Here is a 27,698-nt window from a genome sequence, read left to right as displayed (position 1 = left end):
TTGCATTCAAGGACTCTAACGGCGCAGTTAATAGCCTTCAGCCTACCCCTCTTATCCCCCCGTCCCATACTCTCTTCACCTCAACATTTTAAGCAGGAGCCTCGTAGCAGCAGCCTCAGATCACTCCTTCCCTTGCTTAATAAAACCAACAGCCTTCTAATCCGCGAGAAGCATCTCTGGGTTTTAGTGTGACGCACATTATGTTCTCAGTCACAGCGTATAAGATATAATATGGTGGTCTCCTATCGATAGGTTGCGTTTATTTTTAGCACACTTTGGACGACATAATTTGAATCTGTGACAAATTACGGGAATTAGTTTTAAAATCGATACATATTTTCTTTGTGGGCTATAGGCTACAGTTGCCTATATATTATATATTATACTAGGCTATATTATGCCAGTTAAATCAAAATATTTATTGGGGTAGGCTTCCACGTATTGAAAAAGGTTCCTAATGCCCCTTCTTCATTTGCATCCAAGTATTCAAACTTCGTTCGAGTTCAATTTAAAAGTGCACATAAATTGCAACCCATCGTTTTAAATCAGATGGTTCGCTCCGCCTAGTAAAACAATTCAAACAACAACAGAAGAATGACCGTCGTGTACTTGTATGAGGCTACATACAGAAGGCTACAGAGCCTCCGCAGCATCACTTGGATGCAGCGAATGAAGAGGAAAGTTGGACGGAGTCCTACCTGATTACCGCTGTATCACCCTGCCGGATGGTAATGTTGTCAGTCGCACTCGCCCGCTGCATATCCACACTTCGCACCGGGAACCCTGTAGGAATGAGACATAGGAGCCTGAAAAAAGCAGCCTGCAATTGCTTCCAACACGATCTCCTACCGACCACCATTTCGAATGGGACGTGTGGTAGATCCAAGATAAAAGTGTTGTTCTGGACTTTAATGGAAAATAAAAGTCGCGCTCCGATACTTCTCGGATAAAGTGAAGCTATTGTAGAATAAATAACAAACAGGAAAAGCCTCGGATAAAAAAAGTAAAAACGTATTCCGTAAACCCTCTAAGCGCAAAGACCGTATTCCACTGAGCCGCTATGCTCCCGCGTAAAGACAGTGGCACGCAGCCTGTGAGTTGTTCAGAGAGAGGGAGAGTCAGCCCTCTCTCCATTCAGTGGCTCTCGCTCCTGCGCTCGCTCCTGTGCTCGCTCTAACAGATTACCCCACCCCCGCTTCTACATCGCACTGCTGCCCCCCCCCCCCCCCCACACACACCCCACCCCATGCAAGTCTGATGCTCCCTTATTGGTTGTCACGACAACAGCACCATCTGAGGTCCCTTTCTGCAAGACACAACTGCAGAGGACAGCTCAGAGGAGAGGAAAGGAGAGGAGAAAAACAGTGACTGGTTTGTTCTATTAAAGTTTTTTTGTGTAACAAATGTACTTGAAATTGATTTGAATGATTGCAGTCATACATCAAAATGTCCCGCATCAAAATGTCCCGGGGGAATGTCCCTGTACTTACTGTAAGTCGCTCTGGATAAGAGCGTCTGCTAAATGACTGAAATGCTAAATCACAGTCGAAAAGGGTGCTATGCATGATGAGAGTAGCTGGAGGCTTTAAAAAAACAATCTGTTTATTTACAGGGTCAGGTCCAATCTGTTGCAATAAAACTGTGTCTAGACGTTGGCTGTGCCTATGACAGTGATGATAATTACAATCACTTTGCCTGGCTGTCACTAGAACCAAGGCCAAGAGTTACAAGGGCATGCTCAACTTCATCACTAATGTAAATGCAATAATGAAGGCTCTGTGACAATCAGGAAAACAAATTTAATAGGCCATGCCCTAATGTTTAATCATCTTAGCTTAATGAATTGCTAGTATAATCACATCATTTTGATTTATTTAATATTTTCACGGGGGGAAAAAATAATATATATACATATAAATAAATGATCTGCAATGTCTAACATATACCTAATTAGCAGTAAGGAACATGCAGTTAAACACATAAACATTTGGTTATTTGCTTTAAAGCATGATCAAAGTATGATCTTCTGATAAAACTAGGTGATGCAACTGGTTGTAGTTCAACATTAGTGTTTTACTGCTATGTTGCTTTAGTTTTACCAGCAAAAATCTAGCAAGCAGAGACTTCTTAGTGTGCTGCGACAAGGCTTATGAGAAAGATTAGCCCAAATGGAACCGCATCTGCTGGAGATTGGAGGGAATTATGGGAGATAATTAATATTGGAGAGTTGATGGAAGTGCTAATATTAGTGCCTTAAACAGAGCACTAAAATGCTTTCAACTGTAGAGGAGACCTGCCATCCTTTTTAGTCTCCCCATTACAGCAAAGCAGATGGAATGTTTGGATGATTTCCTTGGAAACTGAGAACCATTGGTATTTACATTCAAGGATCTAGTTGTCACTTGCACATACAGTGGATTATTATAGCTTTAAACCCAATTGAATGTTTTTTTGTTTGTTTGTTTAGTTTTTTTGGAAGACAGTTTAACAATTTAACAACTTCCCTAGACATCTGCAAACATTAGATATCAGTTTCTTGAAATGACACAATGGTGGTTCAACCTGAAAAAAATCTACAGCTTAAAAAATAGTTACAAGTACCATAGTGAGAAAGTATAATTGTTGTGTTGTGTATGTAGGACCCATTTCCAATATTTACGAAAATAATTAAGTATACAACAAATACTTTTCAACCTGATACTCATTGGCCTTAGCTCATTTTCTGTGAAGAACTTGTACAAGAACACTTTTTTCATACTATGCCCCCAACACCTTAAACATTTATATTACATACATCTAGGTGTGGTAATATCAAAGTTTGTGTGTAGGTGAAAAAAGTTCAAATGACTTGCTGTGTGCATTCCCTGTTATTTCCACTTCCCTGGTCTGTTGTTTCAACACAGCACCAATAACCTGTTTGTCATCTTACCTTTCTGACTGTTCCTTGCTTTATTTAAAAGTATAAGCTTTGTAATATGTATAAATTACAACATTACTTGTAGGAATGTTATCACAATACATTCTTTTGATACATTATTTTGATACATTGTTAATAAAAACACTCCCCACACTACCACAGCACGGTGCAAATCGAAGGTTTGTTTACATAAATTGTCATGGCTGTATGTTTTGAAAACCAAACAATGTTGTGAGTCCATCAGACTAGCAAGCGTTGGGTGTGAACAAAACTATGAACGTCACACAAGGATTAAAATCCAGTCACTTCCAGTTATGGATGAAAATAGGAGAATCTCACATATAGTGTGTGTGGACAAAGTGTTTGCAAGAACAAAAAGAATCCCACACCATTGACGACGACACACCTGTTATCCGTCCTGCTCAGTAATAAGATGGAGGTGGAAGTAACAAACAATGTATCTGTCCCTCTAAGTCTCTGTCCAATAACAGCACACATCTCTACCACAGGAATCTAAGCCTTTGTCCAATAACAGCATACATCTCTACCACAGGAAAATAAGAGCACCACGTCAGTGACAGAAATTGAGAGTGTGATATAAAGAATACATGTATGTAACCAGACAGCTGAAAGTAAACACTTGATTCTGTCCATTGTAGCATTTCAAACATAACAAATATATATAACAATCCATCATAGTGGTTGGGTAATTGGGCACAGGAGCTGTCCAACCAATCCAAATCACTATCCAGTGTTTCAACCAATACTTTGGTTACTTTGGAAAGTAGATAGTTGTCATATTTCCATAAAATGATAAGATACAATTTTAACATTTTAACCAAACCAAATGCTACTTTGTGAATAAAGTGCTGAATAATACTGAACTAGTTTATTGTATTAGCCACTGAATACTTTAGTATGCATCAGTGTGCTATGGTTGGAATATCTATTAATCATGTCTCCTGTATCAGCTATACTCACCCAACATGAACAAAAGGCCAGTGATTCTGGAGCCTCCTCCTTCACACTACCCTGGATTGAAGAAACCACACACACACACACTTACTCCCCCCACACACACACACTTACTCCCCCCACACACACAAACACTGAACGACAGAGATCCATTAGCATGCCACTGAGATGTTCCCTACTGTGGGATGGAAGACAAAAAAAGGAATCACTTGTGTGCGCACACACATATACACGCACGCACACACACACGCACCCACACACACACACACACACACATATATACACACACGCACACACACACGCACAAACACACAGCAAGAGACTCCTGAAAACCTCTTTTGTATGGTACACAGCAACTTATCATTAAAATGTGTCTGTGTTCTTAAACTGAATGACTCATATATGCATCATAGCCTACATCATTTTACTATAACGTGACAAAGAATTGTATGTCAGACATTGTAAGAACTGCAGTGACAGTGGCATAATGAAGCCTGTATGGAATTAATTAACAGCCCTTCATTCCTCGTGTTCAGGAACTGGCTCTATAGAGTTAGAATATTCCATCCTCCCAGTCAACATAGCAAATACCAAACCAAAGTGGCACTTTCAAACCAAAAGGGCCCCATTATGAAACCTTTTCTGGATTTGGCTTGAACTACCTTGCAGCGGCATAACCTTTTATCTGAAAACAAACTGGCTTGTAACACCAACAGCACTGCGGGCGATCAATGAGAGGCTCCGCCCTGGAGATCCTCCTGTTATCAAAGAACCTGTGGCCTGTGTCAGCAGGGGAATGGCAGACCTTAACCAACACGCCCACTACAGAGTGGGAGCACTGATGAGTCTCATTCTCTTTGTGCAGAGAAGGAGTAAAGGCATAATTTACCTTGACATTTCTTTCAGGCCTAAGCCGTGGCGGCAAAATGCATGATATGCAAGAAAAAAAACGGCTACGTACTCAGCAATATATCACAGCAATACGAGGCCCACCTTGGCCTGTGTGGATGTATGTGCGTGTGGCGTGTGCACTGCACAAAAATCATTCTTTCAAAGAAATTAACACCTAGGAATGGGCATGCCATATGCCTATCTTTGATGAATCGACAGAAGGCTACATGGGTAGGTCTCTAGACTTGTTTAAGATGTGGCACCACGGGAATTTCATCTTAATGTATAGAGTATGTGCAAACACCGGCTTTTAAAACTAAACTCAAGGTATCTATCTGTCAGGGTGAGATTTTGCCCCCATTAAACATTGTCTTGTGAGTGATTCAGAGATCTACTGTATATGCTGACTTGAGGCCATATGCTGTCTAAACGCATCATATTTAAACGCATGGCGAGCAGGTTTATTTTTCCTTACTTGCCGTACAGATTGATTATATGCCAAGTCTGATAAACAAAATATGTATTTCTGCAACTTGTGTTGGGATCAAGAACATTACTCAAACTCCAATGTGTTTTCTGTTAGTGTTTCCTCTTAAACTAAGACACAGCTTCATATTTGGTTTGAGGAAAGTTATTATGGTCTCAACCCACCCAACATAGTTCATCACCCTAGAACTGCAAACAACCAAAAATGTTGGTCAAGATAAGTTAAAGTATCAGATGGAAACCTCAATAAAATGCTCAAGAATTTAAAATAAAAATGCTTATTAAGTGTGTGTCAGAGTGAGAAATGCAGACACACACTTTCTTTCAGTTGAGTTTATTTGAAACCATGTCCTCCTCTAACCCCCAAAGCTCAGAGTGAGAGTATTCATTTTATTCAGAGAAGAAAACCCTCATCTGCAACAAAAGATACCGGTCAGCAAAAACCTGTGAATGAATCCGATACAAGGTTTCTTTGAAGGCCAGGGGGCCAAAGTGTTTAACCAAGCCATACCCAAGCACTCAAATGTACAGACAGATGCATTATGTAGCCCCAGAAAACATACATCCTTGCATTTATTAAATTAAATTTGAACTGTAGCCAATAGGGTCTGTGCATTCATACAATCACTATTTCTATATACTGTACTTTTGTACATTGTGAAACCCTCATTTTGATGTGACACATGGATAGTTTATGGACTTTGTTCTAAAATGGAAAGTCATAAGAGAATGGACAATAATTCACTGTTCAGAATCCAGAGGAGGGCAGACAGGAGTAACTGAAGAATTTCTCCATCATTCCTGCAACAATTGATTCCATTATCATTGCGGTTAGGGCAAAGAAATAGATGCAGTTCAGGTCAATCACCATGCAAATGCAGATTCTGACGTGCTGGCCTCTCGATTGGAAAGCTAATCAGGCACTGAATCACTCTAAAGGTGTGACGGTCAGGGTTTGACCTTACTCAACATTTGACCATTATCTATTGCAACCATAAATGATCTCACACACTACTTCAACAGCAACAGCATCTCCATCCTCTCTACAGAATTACTTTGAAATGACCCTTAGGTCAGCCTTTCACATATTATTCATCTCTAACAGAAGACATGCACATTTGAGCCGTGCACACTAGCTGTGGTCGGGGATTTGGCTTGAGTTTGTTCAGGGTGAATTTGTAATAGGACATGCATACGTTTATATCAAACCTTTATACAAAACATTTCCCTCAAATATTAAGCGTATATTAACTACCATGCAAGTACTCAGCAATACCTATTGTTACCGCAGTTAAATACGACCTGCTGTGTAATTACATTTATTTATGTTTATGTGGTATAGGTTGTTAAACAAGTGAAACTTGGTATGGGGTTGTGGCTTGTGGTAAGTGGACATTAATAATAAATAACAATCTTGTTTAATCACTTTGTACTATTCACTTAACTGTTAGGCCAACACCCCACTATGCCACATTTTTGTAAAACAAATACTGCTAATCCTAGGTACTAACATTGTAAATTAAAGTCTTACCATAAACGTACAAACTTCATATACAATTATTTATGTTAAGACTTTAATTGAACTATTATTCCTCAACACAGCTTCTTTACCACATTTGTTATTATGATCCTGATTTATAAGTTAGTTGCAGATCTGTCTTGGAGCTATCACTTCATAAAAACGTTTTTACAGTATGAGAAACTGAGAAAGAAATAACTAGATATAAAAAACAAAAAAAAGATAATGAAGTACTATCAACACATCAAGTTAATAACAGTACAGTTGACATATTCCACAGTTTCCTTGACCATCTCCAAACTCTTGCATTCTTCATTTGTTCAGCTCTTTCCGCAGTTGAGCTAGAGCCAGAAATACTTGTGTTTATGGTTTGTTGATCTATCAATGGCTTATTTATCTGAATGATACTTCTACCCATCAATTGTCAAATCTAAACTACAGTGGAAGGTGCAGAGCTTATAGCCCAAAAGTGATCCAAAACAAACTGCCAACTGCTTGAAGGGACGTGAAGGTCAACAACCAAAAGTATTAAGGTTATTTTTAAGGTCAGTTGAACACAATGAATACAATCCCGTTGCTGGGGATGTGGCCTGCATTTGAAATCAATGTTGACATATTTCCTGTTGGAGTTTATTTTGTATTTTTTTGTGTGTGTCAGGGGTTGCTATTTGATGTCCTGCTGAGTTGTAGCATGTATCAATCTCTGAATCGCTGGAGGCACATCTTTAGAATAAAGCTGAACCTTTTCCCCCAGGTGATATTGACCCACCGTTTACTTACGGCTGGAGGATCTAGAATGATGGGCAGTATCACATTTTGGAATCTGCAAACCTTGAGTATTTGGAGTAGCCTAAATGAAGTGGAAATGAAGTGGAAATGAAGTGAAAATATATTTTTTTTAACCAATATTTATATTTAAGAGAAGAGCAAAGCATTGATATGAACAATTGTTATATTCACTCCATGCACTGGCAACATTTACTACACTGGGACATTTGAGGGTGTTCAACTGAAGCCCTCTCAGTCAGAAAAAAAATATTGTGGTTGGCTTTAGCTCCGTTAGACTAGTAAATAGGATATTGGCTGGCAATTGAGTGGCCGATAGCCGGAGCCGAGGGGGGATTTAACCCATGGGTGAGTAGTAAAGACTGACTCAACCACACATGAGAATCTGTTCCCAATATGTGGTACGCCTCTGTGACCACAGAATGGAGACCTTCAGGGGAGATGTAACAACACAACTTGTCACAGCTAAGGACACTTCAACCAAACATGCTATCAAACACACACATGCTCGTAGGCATACATGCACATCCGCATTGATAGAGCCACACACACAGCATCCATTTGTTCAATCCTTCAACAGTGCAAGTGTTCATACCATTATTGCTAGCCTCCCTCTCCCTCTCCCTCTCCCTCTCCCTCTCCCTCTCCCTCTCCCTCTCCCTCTCCCTCTCCCTCTCCCTCTCCCTCTCCCTCTCCCTCTCCCTCTCCCTCTCCCTCTCCCTCCCCCTCCCCCTCCCCCTCCCCCTCCCCCTCCCCCTCCCCCCCTCCCCCTCCCCCTCCCCCTCCCCCTCCCCCTCCCCCTCCCCCTCCCCCTCCCCCTCCCCCTCCCCCTCCCTCCCTCCCTCCCTCCCTCCCTCTCTCTCTCTCTCTCTCTCTCCCTCTTTCTCTGTCCTTGTCACAGATTAATAATGCAGGGCTCCTCCATATTTGAATAGATGGATTCCCTCGATAAAGCACTTCTCTGGAGACAGAAGACCCACAGGCCTATCTGCAGGGCCTCAGCAATAATCTGCACTCTCCCCCCTCTTTTCTAATTAGGATGCCATAAAAAGTATAAAGCACTAATAATAGTAGGGGCCAGGCATCAACATTGACTTTTACTACAAACTTTAATCTTACTTTTCTTAAAAAAAATGAAAAAATAAAAATAACAAACCAAAAGCAGTATAACGTATTAATTTAAGTACATTTAAATTGATGACCATACAACTATATACCAACTCATGCTTATTACAAGCATTTGGATCAAAAGTGTTACGAAAGGAATGCCATGTAGTTACATGGTAGTGTGTGTTTTTAACCTTAATGTAAAGTGATCTTTTGACAAACAAAAAATCTCCACACGACTTCTGTAGGTGATTCCTCATACTTTTCTACCTTTGACACCACCTGGAAGCACCAGGCTCTACCTAATAGCTCTCAGTGCGAAAGGAACTGGATGCTGGTACTTGATGTTGGGGGTTTGGAGATGGACCAGGAAGCCATGGATAAGGTCAGGTGTGCTGCAGAGGTGACCTGTCCTCACACTCACACACACACGCACACACACAGCGATCGTATAATCCATCACAGCGTTATTACTCAGTCTGCCCTGCGTAGAATGACCCACAACAGTGTGAAGATGACAGTAAACGAGGGTGAGTCCAATCCAGGGGTGCACAGCGGCAGCCCAGGTCCATCTGCTGACCCCACACCACAGCCAGCCAGCCAAGGGCACCGGCAACACCCGTCACACCATGGATGATTACTGCTTCACAGTCCAACGCTGTTCAAGCACCAACCTAAGGTATAGTAACCTCTCCTTCAGTATCCCAACTGGTTCCATTGAAACATCAGGACTATAAAGTTTGGTTTAAAATCATACAATACCCTGCTCTGTAACATGCGTTGACACACATCATTATGGTACCAGAAAAAACCTTTAGCAGAAAAATGTTGACAGTATCATCAACAGTATGAAATTCACCACAACATCCCCACCGAATGTCGTTCTCCAACTTCACTGTTTCTCTGTAAAGAATTGATTTATATCAATATTGTATGGAAGTATCACTGAATTAAGTATGGCAACTCATTGTTTTTATTTGTTTACACTGGCAGGATATATTAATATTAAGTCACACAAGTGAAGACTCACAAATATACATGAAGCAGACACAACATTTGAAAATGTTCTTTTTATCTCTCCCTTACCTTTTCCCCATCTCTCTCTCTAATCTCAAGTTGGTTTTAATTTATTTCACGCTCGGCTGGTCTCAGGTGGCTCAAAAATGCCCTGCGGTTTCATAAATAACAGAATAATAAGCACCGAGTACACACCACACTAATTACATGAAACAAGGTGTCTGAAGACTAGCACTGTTGTTAGGCAGAGGTTGTTTGGTGACCTCTGCAAACTCCCACAATCAGTGAGTCGGTCAGAACCCTAAAAACATACTTTCACAAGTTACCGACCCTGCTTTGAGCAGAGTGGATTGAGCTTTAATCTGCCATGTGTGAGACTTTGTTTCTGTTTGTCATTGAATACTGGTTTTAACTATCAACTGTGATCCTATTCAATATCTAAAAAAGACTAGCTGCTGATTCTGGTTGGGGATGCAGAGCTTGCAAGTATGAGATGAATAATAGATGTCAAGCTATAAAGATAGCACCTTAAAGTGTTGTGGTTTACATGTACCCTATCATCTTTAGCTTGATAAAAAATGTTTTTTTCTCTCAATTAGCCTCAAAGGCCTCCCTTATGACCCTATTTGTTGTATAAATATAACGAATCTTGCAGAACGGTCATTTGGAAGGTGTTCAAAGGGGACAAACTAAACCACAAGAGCAAGAATGTGCTTCTTTCCAAATGCGGTTTAAAACAGCATAGCAAATTTTTCTCTGTCTCTGTCAAGTCTGAAAATCAAAGAAAAACAGATTTGCTTTTATGTGGAAATGTTGCTTTTCAGATGTCCATCTAAAAATCATACAACAATAAGTTCAAATTCAAATTAGCCTTCAAATAAGAAGTATTTTTCACTGAGATATGATTCAGTGTTTTGTAGTTTTCATATAGGATTAATTTAAGCCAACAAATTAAAAGACGGTAAACTTTTGTCTCAGAACGACAGACAAACAGACAGAGACACAGACAGACATGCAGAGACAGTTGTGCCTGTCTCATTTATAAAATCCTCATTTGAAGTCAGAAGAATGAAGGAACAAAAGCAAAGCCTCAAAAGAATCAGGTCACTACCGGAGCAAAATCTCTGAAGTGAATGAAAAAGAAAAGTTGGTTTGTAGTTAAATCAGAGATTGACATCTGATTCATGCAAAAGTTCTTTTTGAACCTTAATAAGAACATTGTCCCTGGTCTTCATCTTATCATCTTAAATTAGGAGGTCTAACTATTAAGAGAACAGCATGTAAGAACCTTTAGACATCTTTAGACAAAATAAATAAATATATATAATAAAAAATAAAAAAAATAATAAAAAGGTTCCCCTACTGAACCAAAGTCATGACACAAAAGTATCCAACCATGTGCAGTACAGGCATTGCCAAATGAATTCACTGTCAAACATGATTCTTTTACACATTAAGTGACAATTTACATCATAACATGCATTAACACGTCAACTGCTATTTTTATAATAGGCCTAGGTGAAACTATACTTTACTGAAGATTTTTAACAACCTTCTTAAGAAAATTACATTAATACAGTTTGACATGCAGATATACTGTAAGCTGCATTGCTTTAAAGGTATTATTATATGTATTATCAAAGACTGGATGAATAAAGCTATTGGTTGTGTCTATTTTTTAATCAGTGAATAACTGACATCTCCCTCAGGAGTTTTCACAGTTTTAGGGATTACTTTATAATATGCAAATTAGGTTTTAAAAGTACATATATTTAATTCCTAAAAAAGAGAACACATTCCACAGTACCGCAACAACCAATCAGTAAGGTCTCGGTAGTGTTTATTCTGCTAATCAAAAAATACCCACGCTTTAAGCAGGCTAAAGGTTAGCGTTCAGCAGTTGATATGTAGATGTCCATCATCGACCACATTTAAACACTCACAGACACTTGATATTGCAGTAATAATATTAATATTATTAATAATATTTCACATTGTAGATTCTGGACAAAGATACAGTATTTGCTCAACCTAAACTTTCAGTTCAAATTATTATTGTTGTAACCTACTAAATGTGTATAACTACAAAATGGCTTGCAGGAACCTGCACCAAGTTATCACAACCCAAGTTGAGTGTAAGTTTAGAGAAATTGCTATGGCTGTATTGTTTTTAACCCCAATACAGTTTGGGGGTCCATCAGGCAGTGGATGAGTAGCATAAATTGGAGAACCACACAAGGATTAAACATTCTTAAATGCTGTGCAATTTCAGAGTGATAACTGATGACTAAACCAAGTTTTTTCAACCATGGCAATTTAATTCAACCAATTACCATAACTATACTATTACTCATCACCATGTTGCATTGAACATGCTTACCTTTAAGCAAGTCATTCATAATGTAAAATACTTTTTTATAATAATTGTTTTCCCTTGCCTCTTATTACTCTGCAGTGGGTGCAATGCAACTAGGGAGAGAAGATATACCTGTAAGTGGTGAAAACAGGCAGGTACTGAGAGAAGACCAGAAGAAGAAAACCTAGTCAAGGGACCTACTGCTTGAGTCCTTGATTTGCTCTTGGAAGTGTTCCAATATTAAGTCTATTGAAGTAGAGAAAATTACTTTTGTTGTTGCTTCAGTTGTTACTGTTTGAATTGATAAGATATTTCACAGTTGCATGCAGCATTAATCCAAAGAGTAGCTTGATAGTTTAATTAGGTGTTTGTATTTTTCTCCTTTAAAGGTTAAGCTTGCGCATCACTCATAAATTATTCATCCACCACTGTCTAAACTTTTAAGAAGGGAAACTTATTGGAGTTGCTTTCAAACATAATTATCAAATGCAATTCGTTTAGTATTTTGTTACTCTTGTAAGGAGTAATAATAATTTCTTATAATTTCAGGTTTAGTCATTAATATAAAGAAAATTCCATGGCACAGATGTCGATGGGATACTAGCTGTGCTACTAAAGAACATGGCTCATGGCATATGTCTTCCAAAAAAACGAAACGCGTTCACTGTCAATCTTTGTTAAGGTCTCCAGTTAAATCTTAACTATGGGTACCCAGCCAAGACAGAGTTACACTGAGAGCTGACCTCACCAAAGGGAACAGATGGAGCCGTAAACCCAATCCAGACACATCTGGCATGGTCCACAGGTGTGCAGGAAGGCAGGTAGGGAGGGATATATCTCCAGAAGGAGGGAGCGGGGCAGGAGGAGTAGTAGTTACACATGTCCCCATGGATAACGGCAACAGGCGTCAAACCTAATGAGTAGCACTGCATTGTTCTCTCTTCCTGAAAGTTCCTGTCTGTCAGGGCTCGACACATTGGCCACCCTCTCAGAGCACAGCCTGCTTTGGGCTTCCTGCTTCTCAGGGGACCAATCACAAAGCCTTGGCAGTCACCTGAGGCGGGCCACTAGCGCCAATGGAGTGAATGTTCGAGGGCATGGGGTCCTTGTCCAAACCAGTCTCTCAGCAGCTGTTGCATTGCTCTGCTAGCATGGTAAAGACTCCTTAATATTCACAATGAGAATGAGGCCTGTGGTTCTTCTATGTCAGATTACAGCCCAGAGCCCTATACTGCAACCCTCAGGGGTAGGCAGTCACACCAAGATAAATTCAAACAGCCGCCAGTGTTACTGTTATACACAACAGAGAAGTTACACTTTCTTGTAACTCTCCAAAATCAACGTTTGAGTCCATGGCAAAAACTCCCAAATTACAAGGTTTTACTCTATCATACTTCACAGCGAAGGGTCTTATTACCCATGACAGAAAGACGACTGGTTTCTCTCAAGCACTTGGATCAAGGTGACAAGCTCTCAAAGACCCTGACACACCCAGGAGATGCATGCCTGTGATGTACACAGAAACGGATTCCTTGTGCTTTACATGGGGTCTGGCCAATGACTTCTGTTCCAGGTTCCCCTGAAAGAAAGATGAAGCCGTTGAAAGGCATGTGTAGTGAGGCTCCTGACATGGATCTGTGCACCCGAGGTCCACGCTCCTGCCTTTCATCTGCCCTATGAAGTCTTCTTGGAAGTGCTCCGCAAAAAAAAGGTTCAGAACATGCAAGCCCAGGTGAAGCAGGTTGTGTTGATCTTTTTATGTGAATCAGCAACGAAACATGAAGCACAGTTTTTTCCAATGAGTATGTGTTGTATTTGAGAGACAGGCAAAGACAGACAGTGGGAGAGAGAGCATGGAGGGGGGGGGGGGCAGAGAGAAGGATAGGAAGTATAAAGAAAGGCAGACAAAGAGAACAAGAGCAAAGGAGCCAGGTGTTATAATGTTTGCATCATTCAGCACCAGAGATCAGTCCCGATGACATTCAACAGATAATGCTCTCATATGTACACTGCATTCCAGCATCACAAAGTATTGGGAAAGGGGTGGCAAACTATCTGTGTTAAAGGTTGACATTAGGACCGCGAGGGACATTTCGTTAAACCCTTGGCATTGTTCCAGATCAAAGAATCGATAGCCTGAGCTCCAGAGACCAGCTCTGTGCATTATAATTGAACATCACTGTCACAGAGCACACTTTGTACATGGTTGTGTTAAAATGCAGGTACTATAATTAGTTTAACAGGGAAAGATTGACTAGTTCATAATTTTGTAATTGCCACAGCAGGGTCAGGTCTGAGCTCTCAGTATGGATAAGAATATGGTACTTAATGAGTATACTGTCCAAAATGGGCTGAAGAGGCTCCAGGCTATTATACCCCAAGCTCCCTGCTAATCTTTGCAGAAATCTCATTAACTTAAGTGCATTGTTGCACAACAAATACAGGCATAGCATGCAAATTTGGTCATAAATAATGTCCCCAACTCCCAACTCCATGTTCCATTACCTAATATTTTCCATCTTGACTATATGAATTCTAAATTGTTTATACCCGCAGTTGTTTCTTAGATCCTGCAGGGGTGTTTCACGATTACACCATTTCAGTACCATTTTGTTGCATGCACACACACACACAAACAAGGCACACTTACACACACACTAACACTTGCACACACACTAACACTTGCACACACAAATTGCAAAGCAATAATCCTAATTATTGACATGGAACAATTTCTCAGGCTGAGAAGTTAGCATAAAGGCTTAGATACAAAAGTGGTTTCTGTACATCTGCTGTTTTGTGTTATGTATTTAAAATGTGATCATTAGTAGTAGCATATTTGTCCAGTTTAGTGGAAAACAGTTTGGTTCAAACAAACAATCGGAGAGTCATTGGATTAGCAATTGGATATGCTCCAGAAGATAATAAACCATTGTTGAGCACACATAGTGACAGTTCTAAAATAAATGATATCCATGTTGTCTTTCTTATTCTGACTAACGTGGTACCTGTGACCACAATTTGCTATTGTGGCAAAACCACTTTCAGGATGTACATTTTCAAAGACTTATTTAAATAAGTATAGCTTTTTCAGAGGACAGACTGTACATAACTCTAATATATAGTCCCAGGAAATGTTGTGCATCTGTGTCTGGGTCTGTCTTCACAAAATCACAAGATAAAATGGACCAGTGCAACAAATATATCATCAGATTTTCATAGTGAGAGGGGAATAATGGCTCTGTGTGACAGTAGCTAAAGAAGCCCGAGCATCTGTACTTCTGTGTTGATCCATAAGTCCACATCAGGGTCTCCTGATGTGGACTTACTACTACCAATCCAGTAGTTCGGCATCGCAACATAACACTAATGGCAAATGCTGACATCTGTTAAATCATCTCAGTGGTTTACAGTAGGGCCTCAGATCCATTTGATTAGGGGGAGTGAAGATGAGTTATTAGCTGCTGAGGAAACACATGAGAACATAAAGAGAAGGTATCAGACTGCTACTGTTTACTAAATGTTGAGCTGGTGACTGCAAAAATAAGGCGAAATATATGAACAACTCTACTTAGACGTGACACAACAATACGTCTGCTAGTTATACATGGTAATATGTCTCAGCCTGTTTCCGTCATGTCCTGTTAAACTAAGCATCTCCCCTGGCTAGCTTGGGTTTAAATAAAAACATCCAGTAATTGGCTTATTGGATGAGTTCAGGCCATATATTTATGGGATAACAGTTGATTCAGAATTGGTTTATTGGCCATGAAATTGCTCATATAATGAAAATTGTTCAATGGCTTCAACTCAAATCCATATTCTCTCTCTCTCTCTCTCTCTCTCTCTCTCTCTCTCTCTCTCTCTCTCTCTCTCTCTCTCTCTCTCTCTCTCTCTCTCTCTCTCTCTCTCCTCTCTCTCTCTCTCTCTCTCTCCAGTTTTTAACTACATACACACGCAGAGACACACAACTACATTTCAATTGCATGGTAGAGGGGACGTGAAGGACATTGAAAACATTCCTCCAATCCAACTTGGGGGCTTCGTTCTACCTTTGTAGAAACTAACCCCGCTGCCTTGTGTCCTAGCAAGCACCTGAACAGAGACGCTATCTCGGATGTGGCTCCAGACCATGCACGTGTCTCCTATCTTATGCTGTCTGTGGCTCCCATTGGCTATTGTCCCTGGTGATGCTCACTCAATATCTGGTTTCAGACAGCAAGAGCTATGTGGCTTCCACAGCCCAATCTCATTTATTTATATCCACCCAAGAGATCAGGCCCTTGCTGGCAGCTGGTCAGTACGACGAAGGTCTGCCATTCGCCAGATTTCTCCCTCCTCAATGGCTTTGAAAAAAGCTCCTATCTGAAAAGCAGTCTCCAACAGTAGGCCCAACGCTCTCTGCATTTCAAAGTGGCTGAACTGTGCTTTGAGAGCCGGAGGGACCACCGGCACTCCACATTTCACTTCACACACACACACACGCACACTTTTACACACTCGAGTAGGCATGCACGTGTACACACACACTCAAGAATGCATCAACTCAAGCACGCACACACGCACACACACACACACACACACCCACACACACACACACACGCATACAGTCTCCTCTCTCTGCTGGATTAGCCAGTTCTATATAAGCATGACCTGAGGAGGTGCCCCAGCACTGTGGAGAGATCCTGAGATATTTAGGACATGCACCCTCACACTCACACTCGCTCTGAAAATGTCAGCAAAAGTAGGGACCCTGTACTGTTGTCGACATAGTTTCATAAGAAATAACTATTTGTATGTGTGTGTGCATGAGTGCGTGTAGTGTCTGTGTGTGTGCATGTCCATGGTCATCGGTGTCTTGAGTGACATGTGTCACACTCATTACAGTAGTGAAGAGACCCACAGCATCTCCACTCCCCTCAGTCACAATGTTGGCCGCCATTGCAGGTGCAGTATGTAACAATCCAGGCAGGGTTAACTTGTGCTTGTCCTGACTGACAAGTCATTCTCTGGGTACACAAGAACCTCTGGCCCTCTTCTCATCATCCGTGTCTTCTATGACAGGGCTCTGATTAGGCTCTGCAGAACACTGCTAGTTTCACTCTCTGCAATCCCTCTCTTTCTTTCTTTATCGCTCTCTCCCTTTGCCTCTCCCTTTCTCTTCCTGATGCTCTCTCTTCATTTCTCTCTCTCTCCTTCTCCTCTTGGATTAGATACGGGCTGCCAGACAATGACATATGATCTGTGAGACAGTGGAATAATAGAAGGTAATTAATCCACAGTGCTGCCAAACCTGTATGGAGCTCTACAGGCTGCTGGAAGGACCATCTCACCCTGTCTGACAGTCCAGGAGATTTGACAAGTGACCGGTATCACTTCTTGATCGCAGTTCTCTGGTAAAACTAGGAAAAGGGGTTATGGACAAGAAAAGTCTGCACTTCCGCTGTGAATGCATGGTTTAACTTTAACTTTTAAAAATGTATCGACAGTTATTCGAGTCCTATATAAAGTGTTACCAGTGATATATATATATATATATATATATATATCCCTGGAGCCTGATCAGTCTTGTTAGATTACATTTTTGGAGTAGTGAATGAATGTGCATTATGGGTGATCCATCCCCTTGATCTATGCTCTAAGTCCTTTTTGATCCATGTGCTGAGTTCAAACTACCCAGTCGTAAATTCCTGCAAAGTGCAATGAAAATGAAAAGAATCAAATTGAATATTTAACTGTTCCATTTTACTAGGCGGATGTACAGCACAAGCACATTCTCAAGGAGCAAAGGTCTAATTTATGCAGCTAACCAACATCCCTTTTAATTAGTCATTTATTATATATTTGAAAATTCAGCGTTGAAATTGCTGTAACCGATTATAGCTCTCATTGGCAGATTACCTACAAGCCGCACCTTGGAACAGAGAGGGAAAGGAGGGGGAGGCAGTCTGACACAGGGTAACCCCAGATTAAATCCCCTAGTCAGTCAAAAAACTGAATGTTCCTCTTTGATCCTGAACACTTTGAACATTCTGTCAGCCTTGTACTTTTATGTGAATAATATAAAATAAAAACCTCTAGGATGGTGCCCAGATGAGCTGCTTATGCAACAAGCCACCAGAACCCCCCCCCATTCTTTTCTTCTTATCTTTTCTTTTCTCTGTTTAGCAGGAGGGGGGAGACATTTGAGTGCCCATGGGGGTCGTTTTTTTGAAGTATTGCTCATAGGCGTGCAGCGGTATACAGTACGCTGACTGTCCCCTTCAGCCAGGCCGACCAATGAAGGCGCCTTGTTTTGCGTCGCGATGGCATTAAGGGAACAATACCGCACTGATGGTGACTCTGCCAGGCGTCGGATCCAGCAGCGGCGTAATCGCAGCCTCCCGGCAGTACTTGCCAAGCTCACATCCTGTGGTTTGTCACCCCCACACTCACTGCTCCCCTCCTCCTCTCCTCCCTCCCGGCACAAGCACCACGCGTGTCGACTCAGGACTAGATCATTAGCCAGCTTCTCTCACATGCCCGCTCTGAACTGACGAGAGCGTGGCACACACGGAGAGAAGACAAAGGGTTGCATTCTTTTTTGGCAGACAAAGCAATATGCACATGTGTATATCTGTATAGGAACAGGTTTACAATAGTTTCCATTTTGAATAAAGGCTGGAATAAACTTTAGCAATGTCAACTCCTACAGTCTTTGACAATTGCCAGGCTTTGGTTGGTATGAGCACTGGTCTGAGAACTTCTAATTGACAGAACAAAACAATAATGACCTTTTCTATTATTAAGCAGCCAACTTGGTATGGATCCAGTCAATTTTTTCATCATCTTTGCAGTCAATGTTGAGTGATATCAGTCAAGTAAAATGACAACGTCAAACAACTGCCGATTTTCAATGTTCCCCACATGTTTCTTGTCTTTTCACTACTTGCTATTCTGTTTTCAGACTCGCATAGATTTCCTGTTAGGGAATCAGTGTTACAACGTCTAGGGGGCCCCTGGTGATGGTAGGTCTGTGTGGTTATCTATCACATACAACTCAATACACTGCTGCTTTGGTGATTGAATGCCTGACTGATTGGTGGAAACAAGTAAGGCTGGTTCAAAACACACAGAGAAAGAATGGGAAGAACAAGAGAGAGAGGGGGGAGGGAGAGAGAGAGAGGGATAGAGAAGAGAGAAAAAGACTAACATCTACACACACTTTTTAGGAAAATAATCTGATAGAAATCTAAACAGAGTGGAGGGCAGTTAGTGATGCAGTAACTGATGTCCTGTATTTAGTCTTTAGTCTATTTATTATAACCAAAAAAAACAACACATAATGTAAATTCTATAGTATTGGTTCCCATCCCGACTGTATACTGTGTATTATATTTGTGTATATGTAATTTAGTATTTCATATATATATTGTATTGTTTTATCTCTGCTACTGTAATATATATACAGTAGCAGCAGTTTCCCCACTGGGGAATAATAAGATGATACTGTACTCTACTCAAAAATCTCTATAATGGCTAATGTAGTAAAAAAGCCATTCCACAATGGCTCCTTTAGACTCTGATACAGTGGGCTCTCAGTGGATCTGCGCAACAAAGAAAGACAAGAGAATGAACCCCATCATACCCCTACAGGCCTAACCAGTGCTGTCTCTATAGAAATAAGAATTCACAATACTCTCTCACAGGAAGTGCGTGTGTGTGCATGCATATGTACTGTATGTGTGTGTCCTCACAATAGTTCTCTCAGGAAGTGTCCATGTGTGCGCATTTGTGTGCGTATGTTTTCCCAACTGTGTGTGCATGTCAATGTAGACATCTATCTGTTTGTGTCTGGTCTATGTGTTTTAGCATGCATTTGTGTGAGTGCAGAAATGAGAATGGTGACTGAGACAATGGAGTATTGATGGTATAGGACAGAGCATCAGTGTGTGGGTAATGTACAGGCTGAAGCACACTTCTCCCCAAGCTTACCAAACCCACACACAATAACTACTGTTGTTCTAGAGGCATGGAGCTGATGAATAGCCAGAAAGTTACAAGACTGATCACTACAGATATCCTGTTTTGCAAGAAAGTTTGGCAGAGAGCTTTGCTGAACTTGGTTGAAATAAACATAAATATGTGTGCGTATATATATCATATTTATACAGACAAATGCTTGTTGTGTATGCAGATTTTGTATTTTTTCTCATAAAAAAGCAACGGTCAATACATAGATTTTGTGGGTTATATACTATATACTATACTGTATGATCTTCATTCTAATTTAGTCTATTATCTAAATTGGATGATCTAAAGTCATATACATCTCCTAATTGTCATTTTAGAGGTGGTTCATCAAGTTCGTGCCATAATACCAACGTCAGAGACAATAAAATCATCCCTCGTTTCCCTATCCGGCAGTGCCTCGTCAGTGAATTTAGATGCCATGCGTGTTTTAGTGGCGGGCAGCGACATCCATCATTATTTGGGACTGGTGGACAGCCGTGGCCCATCCATATGTCTGTGTGTCCGTGGTCAGGGGCCTGTGCTCCTCTGCTGTCTGACTCCCCCAGCTGTTCTCCTGCTTGCCTTTCGCTCCCCCCGCCTGTGGGGCTGGCTAACGTCACCGTCAGAATGAACATCCCATCTGCCCCTCTGGCCGTCTTGAGCGGAGACACATCGATTCCTTTTAACGCTTCTTGAGAATTAACGTCTTACCGATCGCTAGACAGTACAGCGGTACTTTGGTTTGTCCCCCATAAACTCTATGTCGACCTTAACTTGGTGTACGAGGAGGCTGAGGATCAGACACACTTCGACAGGTTCACTCAGGTTGAGTCATCATGTGTCATCACCGTGACTGAATGTGTAGATGGATAGGTTAGTGTGTGGGGGGTGTAAGAAATAGAAAGAGAGAGAGAGATGGAGAAAGAGATTGAGAAAGAGAGAGAGGCATAGTTTGTATGAGAGTGTGCATGTGAATGTTCATAACAATTCTGCTCAACACGCTACTGCAGGCATACTAGAATGACCTCTACAAGATCTCCTGTAGCATCTTTCAAAGTTAGAGATCCTCCACCACGCTCAGGCCCTTACAATAAGGTACTCATGTTTCTGTACTGCAACATCCCACCGAGACAGTGGGATTCAATTCCAAACAGTCCTTGTGTGCTGCAGGCCCTCACAGCATTTTCCAGACACAATTACTTCTCACAAGATACCAAATAATAATGTGTGAATACCGAACGAGAGAGAAAGGTGCAGAAAGGAGGAAAATGTGATGAAAGAAACTAAGAGAAGGGAAACATGTAAAGGGAGAATAGAGAAGAACCTCTGCTTTGCTGCATTTCAAGTTTTGAACAGTGCAGAGGATCCTTCATGACCAGGCAATCCTACATTTGAATCACTCCAGTTGCTTTGGTGAGATTTGTCCTAAGTTCCCTCATATCACTTCCAAATTTGAAATTCTTCCATCTTCTGAGAACCGCTTAGACAGCTCACTCATCCCAGTCTAAATAATCCCTTATTGCCCATGTCTTAAAAATGAAAGCATCGTCTATTTGAGCGAGTGATGTCATCTAAAAGAAGACGTAGCTGACATACTGGGGTGGCCCTCTCTTTCAAGAAGCCAGTCTGACTAAACCCAGATTCCCAGATTTATGCCCTCATCTCCCTCTCTGATGGCATTCAAAGATGGGAATACATTATGACTAACGCCTTATGTCTCTCCTCACTGATAGCACTGAACATTTGATGTCAGTGGGTGTAAATCTTTCTCTCTTTTTTCCCCTTCTTGCTCAGGAGATAGTGCCTCACAATGCAGACAGCTGTCACTCTGAGCTCCTTCCTGCAGACAGAGGGCTGAGCTCACTTCCACGCACACCCACAGAAATACACACGCAGGAACACATAAACACAAGCACCCATACAATACAGACACAGACACACACGCAGACACACACACGCAGACACAGGCAAACACCAAGCAGCACCCTGGCTCCACAACTTGCCTTTGTTCCAGAGAAAAACACGGGGAGAGACGGATGCTATCGTACTGTTGCAGGCTCTCTCGCTCTCTCACTCCACAGCTAATCACGCACACAGGGTGCAGCCCAAGAAGACGAGGGAGAGAGTCTCCTCCCTGTGATGGAGTAATTGTAAATATTTTACTCTTTATGGAAAGTTCAGAAGCATTGTCACACTGACGCTGTGTCACACATGGAGGCGGCGAGTGTTTAGGGGATACATGCGGTGGCTAATCCGTTTAACAGGCACAGTGCATGACATTGGATTCCATTAAGGTTCTATTGTGTTCACGTAATGTGAGGTAATAAAACGAGCTTGAGCTGTATTGTGCTTCATCTCAGGTGTGGGTGCTCTGTTGCCGCCTTCAAATCTTAAACTGTTACTAAACTATTACCAGTGAAACACTGTTCACGTACCTGTGAACACAGCTTGAATACACCCACTCACCACCATAATTTCATTATGTATATTTAAAAACCATGCAACTACATAGCTTTTTCTCAGTTGTTTCACTGGCATTCGATGCCCCTTTGCAATATTTACTGACCCATTTCACCCCGCCGCCATCCTATGCCTTCTTAAAAGTTTGCAATAAACAATACCACCAACGCTTAATACTATGCAAATCTATAGCAATTCCTATGTACCTACAATTTGTTTCTTTCAATTTTGCAGTTTAGTTACATGATAGTTAATGTTCACAATGTAAGGTGTTACATTAAATGAGTTTACCATAGCTAATTACAATATCATCAACCAAAACGCTACATTTGGTTGGACTGAATGTGAATAAACAGGACCAACTATCAAGCTGGAATACCCTGTCATAAGATTTTCTACAACCACCAGACCATGTTGTGTTCAGAGATGAACAAACGGTGGCAGAAAATCAATCAAAGCTGTCTTCCAATTGTTACTTATTTGGCTGAGGAAACCAAGTATACTCCACTTATTAATTCTTCATTATTAGGCTCACTCTGCTCCCTCATTCAAACCAGTGAGGTCCGATCAATGTCCTTTAATGCAGGCACCTTTGGATTGTGGCTTTAAATAGTCAATCATGAATATTTGGTGAGACACGTGGGCAGTCAGGGATTTAGGTAGCGATGACCTTGGCCACCGGAAGTGGAAGACATTAGCATTTGATTTCCAAAGACTCCTCTAACTTATTTTGCTAAGACAGGGGATTTCTGGATTACATTAAAGAGTTAGAAAGATTAAAGTGCTCTTTTGTGCCAATCCACCAACTCAATTATCCTTTTCTCAAAGGTCTAACCAAAGCACGACACCTTCCATTCACTTTGTATATTTAAATAGACCTATTAGAGGTCAACCGGCTAGGTGCACCTTACATGACTTGTATTCTCGAGGAGCGTTTTGGTTTGTCTACAAGAATAAATGGCCTGGCTGGCTCCATTGTAGACCAGATATTGAGTGCTGGACTTTCATCGCAGCGCTAATCAGCTAATTCTGAGAATGCTAGTTAAACCTTTAGAAGATATTTACATTTGCCATGACCTTGTGTTCATCCTTACAAAGACACAGTCAAATTAAGTATTAGATGTTCAGAGAGCAGACACTGTACACAGCAACACTGTGTACACATACACCACTTCAGTCCACATTACGGTTGTTCCTGTTGTACAGCATAATTCTTGTAAGACGAGTTATAGATACATCATGCATACTTTAACACTATTAACCCACTACTATAGACATGCAGAACCAGGCAAATGACTCACATGACTGTATATAGATTAACAACATCAATAGAAGCCATGTTCCACACTGCCCTCTTATCTTGATCCATTTAACTACATGACCTTTAATGGCCGTGGGAGCTGGGACAGGCGTGTTCTCTGGTGAGCTTGTTGCACTGACAAGGAGAACAAAAACAATGTCTGCCATTTACCACACACTTTTATCCATTGTTATTTACTGGCGGATTATGTCCCAGTAATTGTCCGAGTGCTTTTGTCATCACAAGCACCATGTTCAACAAACCAAACCACATAGTAGTACAGTATATCAACTGTGCTGTGAAATGTGTTCAATATAAAAGAAAACACACAATGACATTTTGTACTGGCATTAATAGATTGATGAATTGAATTGATTGAATAGAACTGAATTGGGGAACACTATGTTTATGAACAATACTGGCACGAGTACATCTGCTAGAGGGAGGTTGTATGTGGCAGAAATTGTCTGACAACTGCTAGGCAGCATAACTTTACTTCCAACGGTATAAACTAACATTATTCACCACAAAGGCTGCTGAATGGTTCCTGTATCTATGCATTACTCATTTACTTGAGCATCTACAGAAGAACCTAAAGGGCCGACAGACACAGCATAAAAACTGAGAAACTGGATATTGATGATATCCTATCCAGTCCAATACAATCTATGCAGATTGTGGTGGTCTGGTGTGTGAAAGACCCAACAGACATCCAAGTAACTTTATTCTGCCTTGAAAGGGAATTGGTGATCTTGTAAAGATGGAGACCATCCTGAACACCAAGCCCAGAGACGTTCACATAGAACCAATCTAATACAGCCCTGATTGTTCTCTGAAAGTACAAAGCACGTCAGCATACTCTGTGATTGGCATCTGGTCATATGCACCACTGCAGGCCTTTCAAACGATCTGAGCCTGCAGGCGTAGGAACCGTCGATGTGGCTGAATGATGCTCCCTGACAGTGAGAGAAATGGCTCAAAGATACAGCACACGGCACATCATCGCGATCAACCAATCAGCTGGCCTTTGGCGGGCTGGAATCCAGCAGAGGAGAACAAACAGGCTTCCTGAGTGCGGCTGAGACGGCATTATGAAGAGACGACTCGGCGGGGACCTCGTCGAGCCATATTCAAACCTGCCTGTGTAGCCTGGTGTTGAACTCTCTCTCCTCCCTGAGATCTTAAAGGAAGACATTGTGGCAAGAGGGACGTCTTACAGAAAAGTACTTATCAACAACTCAATTAGCAAGTATCCTCTCCAAGACCTCCAATTACCTGCTTCTTCATCAGCAACTTGCAACTGGGAGTTGCAGGGCAAACATTATAAAACATAAAAAGTAAAATTTGCTGTGACATTGTGCATACAATTTGGGTTCCAATAACAATTTTTTTACAATTTGACTGAAACCATTTCAGATGACATGGTTTGGCAGATCTGCAGCTCCATATGTGAAGTTTGAATTGTAACTGTGCCCTTGAAATGAATCCCCACTCAAAATGACCATGGTATTTACAGGTTCCAATCTCTCTAAATAAAATTAAGACTGTCAATCAACAGAAACAAGAAAAACTAGGTCTACAGCAAACAGAATGTCTTTGTCATTTTAAACCTGTACCTTGAGGGTTTGTAGTGACACTCTGGTTTAATTTAAGTTAGCTTCTTTCCATTACTGTCTTAATTAACTGGAAGACAAACTGTAAGCAGATGGTGCAGACAACAGTTTGTGAGATTCATCAAAAAATCATCTATTTACATTCTATTTTGATTTTCATTTCATTTTACTTAGTCATGCTGGTTTGAGCAGATTAAATTGGGAAACATAACTTGATCTTTGTTTGTCTTCTTTGGTCCTTGGTAATGTAAAGTATTTACATTTCTACTTAAATACTTAAAGTGATGGCATGCTTGCAGCCTTAACAAGCAAAAGAGTAGCCACTACACAATGATGATGAAGACAAGGATAATGATAATCATGAAGGTTTATCTGCAAGATATTTGCAAAATCAAACTGAGAGCTATTTTATTATTATTATTTTATTATTTAACACTTCAGAACTGAATCTGATTTGAATTTGTCTGTAATATCTTTTTGTAAAAATGTTGTATTGTAAAACTCGACCAGCAGTGAATGATGACTCTGAATCGCTGAATGTTCATTTCAGTAACAGCAAAACAACCCCCTGGGGTGCAGTAGACTGGAGAGAATCATCTTGACACCAATAAAAATCCAAACCATTTCTTTCCAAATGGGTGAACCGGCCTGATGATATCCCCCCCTCCTGCACTTTGATATGAAGACTGTTCCCATAGTTACTGCTGATTGAAGACACAATAATGTCACTAACGAGAGCAAACTTTGGATAACAATCCAAAGGATTTTTTGCTCGTCGGAATTAGCATAGAGATTGAAATCTGTGGCAGGCTGATCATTGGCTGATCATTCTGTTCTCTGTTCAAGTTGCAACAATTGAGAATACACAGAGGTGTTTAATGTTCAGTTGTCCATCGCCTCTGTCTGCCTTCTGTGCCCTCAAAATACCCCTTTCTTTTACTGGGAGACTTAGTTTGATTTCACTCTGAGACTGCCATGGTTTAACAGAAATAAAATGAAAAAAAAAAGGATTTTATTCATGCAACTGCAAAGGAGACAAAAAATATCATCACAGAGTAGCCTATTTTTAACAAGGACAAAATCAAAGCTTTCTTCTTGTGTTGTTTTTCCAAGCAGACATTATACATTTTCGTCTACTAAGACAATCTGCAATGGAGTTCAATTGTCTCCATTCACATTTTAAAACCCAGTGTGGTTTTTCACTTCAATTTAAAGCCCCACAGAGAAACACAAAATAAAAAGGTTTTTCTTCTTTCTTCAAAAAAAGAAAAGATTTGACGGAGGTGGCGAGTGAGAAAAAAAGAAAAGAGATTCATATCATGTTGATCAAAAGTGACAGCTCAGTATTGCGTGTGACTACTCTCGGATGGATCGCCAGTACACAATTGAAATAAGACACATCACTCTTCAACTTTAATCCTTCAATAAACACAATAGCCAGAAAAAATAGAAAGATGAGTTGACTGAGAGAGGGGCTGATACTATGTGGCGCTCATATTCCCCTGCGGCCACACCGATGGCGCTTCATTCGATAATGACAGGGTGTTTAGGGGACACTCCCAGGACTCTCCGCCATTTAGTGGAAACTTAAGCGATTATCAAGGTGTTTAAAAACGGACTTTCCTCAGGGGACTTCACATACAGAGGAGAGGATTTATTCAGGTGTTAGCCAGCCAGCGGGAAAGGCAGGAAGACAAACAGGAGATTTAAAGACCCCTATACTCCACATGCTAATGAAGAAGCATCATTCATGACTGTAGGGAAAGACAGCAGGATAAATAGATATTTGTGACTCAGAGCCGACCCTGACACCTTCTCGGGAAGGAAACTGGGATGAGGTAAAAAGCAACCAAACACCAACCCTAAGTATGATTTGCATTATAGTGCCAGACAGATAGAAAAAGAAATAGAGAAAGAGAGATGAAATAGTCTGAAACAGAAAAAAGCAAGAGTGTGATAGCTAGTGTGTGATAACCACAGCTATTGAAACACATATTCCATCCTCTATTGTTACTTATCACCACCTCCCCACCCCCCATCTCTCTACGGACCCTCTGTCACTTTGTTCCACGGGTGATGCAGGAGACCTGATAAACACTGCGGTCTCCACCCTGAGTTTTACAAACATAAATTGTACAATTAAATATCAGGATTACAAATACAATGAATCATTAATTTGTTCTATCCTTTTCTATCTCTATCTATTAATTTAAAAAGAGAGAGAAATGTTATTCCTCATCCATTTTCACAGCAATTTCCAACACCTGCAGTTGACATAA

The 27,698-nt window shown here is 40.9% G+C and overlaps 2 protein-coding genes across 3 annotated transcripts in view; both read right to left on the bottom strand.

Moving 5' to 3' along the window:
- Nucleotides 1-27,698, bottom strand: part of LOC134028942 (putative uncharacterized protein DDB_G0292636) — a 384,233-nt gene that overhangs the window by 130,226 nt on the left and 226,309 nt on the right. The window lies entirely within an intron of this gene.
- Nucleotides 1-27,698, bottom strand: part of lsamp (limbic system associated membrane protein) — a 266,689-nt gene that overhangs the window by 95,269 nt on the left and 143,722 nt on the right. Inside the window, exon 2 of one of the 2 annotated variants that reach the window (XM_062472856.1) lies at nt 699-783. In XM_062472856.1, coding sequence (XP_062328840.1) covers nt 699-783 — 85 coding nt within the window. Of the gene's footprint in view, nt 1-698; nt 1,141-27,698 lie in introns of those variants that run through there. The other variant, XM_062472855.1, reaches the window with a different exon arrangement.

Source organism: Osmerus eperlanus, chromosome 11, assembly GCF_963692335.1.
Source record: "Osmerus eperlanus chromosome 11, fOsmEpe2.1, whole genome shotgun sequence".
NCBI classification, from domain to species: Eukaryota; Metazoa; Chordata; class Actinopteri; order Osmeriformes; family Osmeridae; genus Osmerus; species Osmerus eperlanus.
Note: the sequence above shows the minus strand (reverse complement) of the source record. Positions and strands in the feature narration are given on the sequence as shown.